Source organism: Symphalangus syndactylus, chromosome 23, assembly GCF_028878055.3.
Source record: "Symphalangus syndactylus isolate Jambi chromosome 23, NHGRI_mSymSyn1-v2.1_pri, whole genome shotgun sequence".
Taxonomy (NCBI): Eukaryota; Metazoa; Chordata; class Mammalia; order Primates; family Hylobatidae; genus Symphalangus; species Symphalangus syndactylus.
Window position 1 is genome coordinate 52,737,627 of NC_072445.2, and position 7,660 is coordinate 52,745,286.

Sequence of the window (7,660 nt, forward strand, 5' to 3'; positions counted from 1 at the left end):
TGTTTTTATTATTTTTTTATTTATTTGAGATGGAGTCTCCCTCTGTCACTCAGGCTGGAGTACAGTGGCATGATCTCGGGCTCACTGCAACCTCTGCCTCCTGGGTTCAAGTGATTCTCATGCCTCGGCCTCCTGAGTGGCTGGGATTACAGGCTTCTGCCACCGCGCCCAGCTCATTTGTGTATTTTTAGTAGAGACAGGGTTTCACCACGTTGGCCAGGCTGGTCTGGAACTCCTGACCTCAAGTGATCTGCCCACCTCGGTCTCCCAAAGTGCTGGGATTACAGGCGTGCGCCACCGTGCCCGGCCCTCTTTGTGTTTAAAAACAAATAGGATTTGTTTTCTCAATTTTATTGAACCTTAACCCTTAACTGAATATTTTCCTCTGGAAGTAAAAAAGAAAAAAAAAAAAGGTCATACTTGTGTCACCCCACAATAAAAATGGCAAGGCTGCACTTAGCTATAGTTTCCATGGACCTGTATGTGCGCATGGGAAGAGGCGGCGTGTTAGATGAGAGAGAAAAACACAACGAAAAGTAAACAGATGCTGGTGTCTACAGAGAGCCCATGAGTTCCCTCTACTGTCTCACCATGACGTACACCATTCCACCCTCAACCCCTTGGAGAGGCAGATATGGTTGGCTGGATTTGAGGACACTGTGTTGCAAAGTTGACATGGGTGTGGCCTCTCCCAGTAGGCTAGGGATAAGTAGTGAGGGCCTTGAGGAGGGTGTGGTGTGTACAGAATGTCTGGGCAGTGTCTCTATTATTAGATCAGATGACTTATAGTATCTGCATCTATCTTTAGGAAAACTATCTTCAAGGATGATGTTTCCACAAAGAACTTCTCACAAGCAGAAATGGGAGGCCAAGACACACATCTAAACAGACCTTTCAGAAGCACTTGCAAAGCACACAGGACACGTTGCCGTACAGCCTGCCTTTTCACATTTCCTGTACTTCTTCTCTGACCCACCATCTTCATCTTCATCTGTTGTCTCTGTTGCTTTCTTCTTCGCCTAAGGGAGTCACAGCTCATGTTAAAATTTCACTGATGATGGCAAAATGACTAAGGATGAAGGTTCACTACTGAAATCACATCTGATCTAAACATGAAGGTCAAAAACATTGTGGCAGTAGGTCAGGGATGACAATACAGCAATTTCCTGGTGACTGCACGGTGCAAGTAATTTACTAACTTGCTAGAGATATAGAAATAACATTTTAACAACAGATGTCTAAGCAAAGAACTAAATTCATATAAGTCTTTCTTAGAAAAAAGTGACGTCAGCTGGGTGTGGTGGCTCATGCCTGTAATCCCCAGCACTTTCGGTGGCTGAGGTGGAAGGATCACTTAAGCTCAGGAGTCCAAGACCAGCCTGCGCAACACACCAAGACCTCGTCTCTATTAAAAATAAAAAAAAATCAACCAGGCATTGTGGCAAACACGATTGTGTCACTGTACTCCAGCCTGGGGGACGGAGGAGATTGTCTGGAAAAAAAAAAAAAAAGTGACATGAGTCAAAAAAAAAAAAAAAAAAGTCATTCCCCAAATTGAGATTTTTTCTTTCTTTCTTTATTTAGAGCAGTTATACCATCTCAGTATTTTTTTTTTTTTTTTGAGACGGAGTCTCACTCTGTCGCCCAGGCTGGAGTGCAGTGGCGCCATCTCTGTTCACTGCAAGCTCCACCTCCCAGGTTCACGCCATTCTCCTGCCTCAGCCTCCCGAGTACTGAGACTAGAGGCGCCTGCCACCACACCCGGCTAATTTTTTGCATATTTAGTAGAGACGGGGTTTCACCGTGTTAGCCAGAATGGTCTCGATCTCCTGACCTCGTGATCCACCGGCCTCGGACTCCCTAAGTGCTGGGATTACAGGTGTGAGCCACCGTGCCCGGCCCCCTCTCAGTATTTTAAATAAAAAGCTAGAAAAATTATAGAGAAAGAATTACATTGTTCAATTTTTTCTTTTAAAAGAATAAAAGCCCTACTCAAAAAGCCCTATACATAACCCTCCAATAGCACTCAACCAATTACAAGCTGAAGTCCGAATTCCTATGAATGACATCCAAGCCAGGCATGACCTGGCCCCAGCCTCACACTCTGGAAGCAACCACACAGCCATGATTCTCTGAACATCCTATGCTGATTCACACTCTACGCCTTTATACTTACAGTTCCCTCTGCCAGATAATGCTTCTATTTTCTATATTCTATCATGTTATCACACTGTGTTATGACCGTACTGAGAATTTCTCCCCTAGAATACAAGCAACTTGAGGGCTGGAGTAATCTTTTCAACTCTAATTCTCCAGTCCCAATCAGTAACTCTGCATGCTCAAAAAAGGCTTGTTGAATGAATAAATGAACACTACCTGCCTACCGGAGCTCCTCAAAGGAAGGCTATCCGGAGAATGATCAAAAGATGCTTTTTTCTTTGTCCTCCCCCGTGGGGTTGCCATTACATTAAATAATCTGCAGAAGAAAAATCAGACCATTAAATATTAGCATCTGCAAATATTTTTAACAGTCTGGAGCAAGTTATTACACACTTTAGTAGGTAAGAATGTATGTCACATTGCCGGAATACAAAGCTACAATCTTCTTTCTTTTCTTTTGAGACATTCTCGCCATGTTGCCCAGGCTAGCCTGGAACTCCTGGGCTCAAGCGATTCTCCCACCTCAGCTCCAAGTAGTTGGGAATACAGGTGCACATCACCACACCACCTGGCTCAAGCCACCATTTTCAAGTTCTTAACCTCTCTAAGCCTCAGTGTTCTCATACATAAAATGGGCACCGTAAGCATTTACTATAGCACTGGCATGAAGTTTAAACAAGATAACCTATTTTAAGCACCAAAACTGGCCTATCGTAAGTACTCAATAAATATTACCTATTAGTAGTTATGCACATTAAAAGATATAAAATGAGAAACATGCCACATGAATGATCAATAAACAAACCACGCTATGTTTATAAAATTTAATGAGGAAAACCACCTAGTTTTGCCTATGTTCCTCTCCATTTTACTGTGTCTTCTTAGCAGTTCCTGCACTTTGATCTATTATACTTTAAAAAGAAAACTCATGGCCGGGCACAGTGGTTCATGCTTGTAATCCCAGCACTTTGGGAGGCACAGGCGGGTGGATCATGAGGTCAGGAGTTCGAGGCCAGTCTGACCAACATTGTGAAACCCTGTGTGTACTGAAAATACAAAAATTAGCCAGGCGTGGAGGCGCGTGCCTGTAATTCCAGCTACTCAGGAGGCTGGAGCAGGAGAATCGCCTGGACCAGGGAGGCGGAGATTGCAGTGAGCCAAGATTGCGCCACTGCACTCCAGCCTGGGCAACAGAGCAAGACTCCATCTCAAAAAAAATAAAACTCATTCATTCCTTTTTAGTACAACTCAACAAATAAATATCAAGAAAACCATCTAGTCACTACTGAATATACAGATCTAAATTAGATAGAAGCACTGGTATCTTCTACTGGAAAAAAATTTCCCAAACTAGTCCAATAACAGCATGGTTAAACAAATATTAAGAACCAAAGTCTACAAGAGAAATAATGTGTAGCAGCTATGAAAGATTAAGAGCTAACAGAATTTTTTCAATTAAATAAGGAATGAAAAATGCTTAGCATAAGTATTCAGTAATATATAGAATCTATAATTATCATTCATCTCCTTCCTCGATCCATTGGATTTAACTACACATACACACACAAAATGATAAATGAAAAATAAATAGAACATACCTATGGATAAAGAATTTGAAAGTGGAAAAGTGGAACCATAAAACACAAATTCCAGATATATAATCTTAGTCTTGGAGAAAAGCTTTAAGGAGCTTGTAATCCTATTGTTTCATATTTGTGAGCTGTATTAACATTCATAAGAGTATTTTTCATGGATTATTAACATCCTATGGAAAAACTCATTTTGCCATCTACATTGACTTTGAGACATCTTGACATCAATGTTACGGATGATTTTCCTTTGACTTTTTTTTTTTTTTTTTTGTGAAGGAGTCTCGCTCTGTTGCCCAGGCTGGAGTGCAGTGGCAGTGATCTCGGCTCACTGCAAGCTCCACCTCCTGGGTTCACGCCATTCTCCTGCCTCAGCCTACTGAGTAGCTGGGACTACAGGTGCCCGCCACCACAGGCCTAGCTAATTTTTTTTGTATTTTTTAGTAGGGACGGGGGTTTCACCGTGTTAGCCAGGATGGTCTCAATCTCCTGACCTTGTGATCCGCCCACCTGGGCCTCCCAAAGTGCTGGGATTACAGGCGTGAGCCACCGCACCTGGCCTCCTTTGGCTTAATCTTCAGTTTCTCAGACACAATAAATATTATGTTAGCTGTGAACACATATTCCCTACATATTCTGAAGTGCACTATAGTTCTTTTAACCATTAAATAAACTGCCATTTAGTTCTACAGCATCTATGATACTGCTGGAGAAAATGCTAATAATGTTAAAAGTACTATCTACTGGCCGGCACGGTGGCTCATGCCTGTAATCCCAGCACTTTGGGAGGCCGAAGCGGGCGGATAACGAGGTCAGGAGATCGAGACCATTCTGGCTAACACGGTGAAATCCCCGTTCCTACTAAAAAATACAAAAAAATTAGCCGGGCGTGATGGTGGGCGCCTGTAGTCCCAGCTACTCGGGAGGCTGAGGCAGGAGAATGGGGTGAACCCCGCAGGTGTTGCTTGCAGTGAGCCGAGATCGCGCCAATGCACCCCAGCCTGGGAGACAGAGTGAGACTCCGTCTCAAAAAAAAAAGTACTATCTACCTATAATTGTTATACCCAAAGAAGGCTCTTTGGACTCTATTTTTAAAAGGCTGTTCACTCTAACAAACCTCTTCAGACACATATAAATATGAATTATATATGTAAATATACAAATCTCTTAATTTATATATAAAATATACCTGACATTATTCATAACATGAACCACAAATATAGTATATATAAATATACAGTATTTGTAAATGTATAGTATATGTAAGCATTATAGTAAAAATATCTGAAGTCAAATGTGGGGTTTAGGAACATAAATGCATCAGCCTAGGTTCATGCAACATTTGACCCTGTCACCTGGGAAGGTATGCATTTTCAAAAGAAACTTCACCTGAAATTTCATCAAACATTTTAATCTAACTGAATACTAGAAAATATGTACTTAATGCAACAAAGAATTCAAGAAATGGTTAACAAGGAAATGAAAACACGAGCTATAAAAGCCATTATTAAATCTGATTGAAGATTTTTATGGTAGCATATTTTCAACTTTATACAATTGAGGGTTATATGAATCCATTCTAAGAACTTTTGGCACTTGATGTAATTTATATATTTCCACTTGCTGGCTCCTTAGGTCTTAAAATGAAAAAAAAAATTTTAGTATACTAAAATGTTTTCCTTCTTGATTTTTCAAATTAATAAACACACCTAAACATAATCAATTGGTTTCATGCTCAACATGATACATATATTTCTAATTTTTAATTCAAGCATTTAAAATTTGGCTTTGGTTTTCTTTTAATGTGATAAAAGAAAAAAGCGGGATTTTTTGGTAAATACATAAGTGGATATATCAATATGTAGATTTCATTATAATAATTCCTAGGTTTTTCTGAAGCAGCTTATTCAAAAAGATTTTTTTTTTTTTTTTTTTTTTTTTTGAGACGGAGTCTTCCTCCGTGGCTCAGGCTGGAGTGCAGTGGTGCGATCTCGGCTCACTACAGTCTCCACTTCCCGGGTTCAAGCAATTCTTCTGCCTCAGCCTCCCGAGTAGCTGGGATTACAGGTGTGTGCCACGACGTCCGGCTAATTTTTGTACTTTTAGTAGAGACTAGGTTTCACCACCTTGGCCAGACTGGTCTTGAAGTACTCCTGACCTCAAGTGATCGCCCACCTCGGCCTCCCAAAGTGCTGGGATTACAGGCGTAAGCCACCGTGCCCAGCCTCAAAAAGATGTTTAAGAAACACAACGAATTCATACAAATATGAATCAAAAGGACCAGTCTAAAATAAAAATTTATAGTGGAGTCAGTACAACTTCTAAAAATCGGACAAACTACTAGAAACTTCTTCAGAGACAACAAAAACAGTAATTTCCCCTTGGGACACCTAAAATAAGCGGGACTAGCACCTTATTACTCCCACACTAATCAAATCTTCAGGAATAAGGATCCAGTACAATAATTCAATATTGAATTATTCAATATTCAACATGCAGTTCAACGATTCAATATTAAATCCCCAATTGCCTAGATATCTTCTGTTGATTCTCCCTGCAAGGCAATTAATTATTGATGGTAATTTTCTCATGTACCTGCTGAAGAAGCCTTCCCTCCCACTCGCCTTTCTGCCACTAAAATAGATTTAAAAACACAAAACAAAACTGGTCAAAGCCTTGATATGTGTGTATACGTGGTGTGGGGGATTCCCCAAATGGAGTGGACTGGGGAGTCCTGCAGGCTTACCCAAGGGAAGACTGGACTTCTATGTGGCTGGTTTCCACATCACTGAACCCCAACTTTCTACAGCTGGGTCGGCCTCTTCCTTCCTCTTTCACCTGTGAGCTGCCTGGCCGTTGACTAACAGCTACTCTAATCGGGCCACCCCTCCTCCAGGTCTCCAATCCCAGAAGAGTTACCCCAGCAACCTGGCAATGCTCATCAAGTCTCAACGCGTGGTGGCTGTGCCAGAGGATTACTACAACACCTGCAAGGCTGTGCGGGCTCCTGGCCGCACCCTATCGGCCGGGAAGAACAAGCGAGGGAGTTCCTACTCCAGGACCGTGGGGTTCTCCCGCGGCTCTGACAGTCCCCAGGAGGGAGCCCCAAACTCCCGGTGCCAGCTGCAGCCGCCTCGCTTTCCGAGAAGCTTTCGGATGCTTTTCGAAGTCGGAGAAGCAACTGCCCCGGGGCTCACCTTTGCGCTGAAGAGGTGCCGGGAGTCTCGGGGAAAAGGCACCGCTGTACAGAAAGGAAACATTGTAGGGGGGTTAGGAGACCGGCAACATCGCGACGAATCCGGCGACCCCACTGCCCCAACACCCTAGCCCGGGAATTCCCCCTTCTTCAGACAGATAACCACCCCGCACCCTCTTTTAATCCGGGGCAGGAGGTATGCGTCCCTGGGGCACCCGCCCACCTCCCACCACGGCGAGGGGCGCTGCACAGGGGGAAAGGGAGGGCTTGCACCCCAACCAAGCTGCTTTGTGCAACGCTGTCACCCGAAATCCGCCACGGCCCCCACGCACGCCCCCGGAGTGGGGAGCCTCCCACCTCTGAGCGCCAGCGAGGCGGTGCGCGCCGCCCTGGACTGCGGGCGCCTCTCCGGAGCCGCGCGCCGCGCGCACAGGACGGCTGGAGCCGCGCCGCGAGCCCCAGCCTCCTCTCGGCCGCCGCCGCCGCCGCTTCCGCCCCTGTCACGGCGTGACCCGGGGTGGGAGGAGCCGACAGGACTAGGGATGGGTAGGGTCCCCGCCTTCGCTTCAGCCGCAGCGCTCGCTCCGCCCTGGCCATTTCCGCCGCTGCGCAAACCCCGGCGCTTGGGGAAGGGGGTGGAGTCTGTGCAACGAGGTACGGGGCGGGAGTGGAGACGGGGCGCCGGGAGATGGGGGGGAACTGAGGCGGGGCGCAG

General features: G+C 44.6%; 1 protein-coding gene across 14 annotated transcripts in view; it reads right to left on the reverse strand.

Moving 5' to 3' along the window:
- KDM1B (lysine demethylase 1B) overlaps positions 1-7,588 on the reverse strand; it is a 68,679-nt gene extending 61,091 nt beyond the window's left edge. For 12 of the 14 annotated variants that reach the window (XM_063632232.1, XM_063632231.1, XM_063632230.1 and 9 more), the window contains exons 1-4: positions 7,303-7,588; positions 6,947-6,990; positions 2,377-2,476; positions 892-1,019 (exon numbers count right to left, since the gene is read on the reverse strand). In XM_063632232.1, coding sequence (XP_063488302.1) covers positions 892-1,019; positions 2,377-2,476; positions 6,947-6,990; positions 7,303-7,542 — 512 coding nt within the window. In that variant the 5' untranslated portion in view covers positions 7,543-7,588. Of the gene's footprint in view, positions 1-891; positions 1,020-2,376; positions 2,477-6,495; positions 6,743-6,946; positions 6,991-7,302 lie in introns of those variants that run through there. The other 2 variants (XM_063632226.1, XM_055262753.2) reach the window with 2 other exon arrangements.
- Between the last annotated feature and the right edge of the window lie 72 nt (positions 7,589-7,660).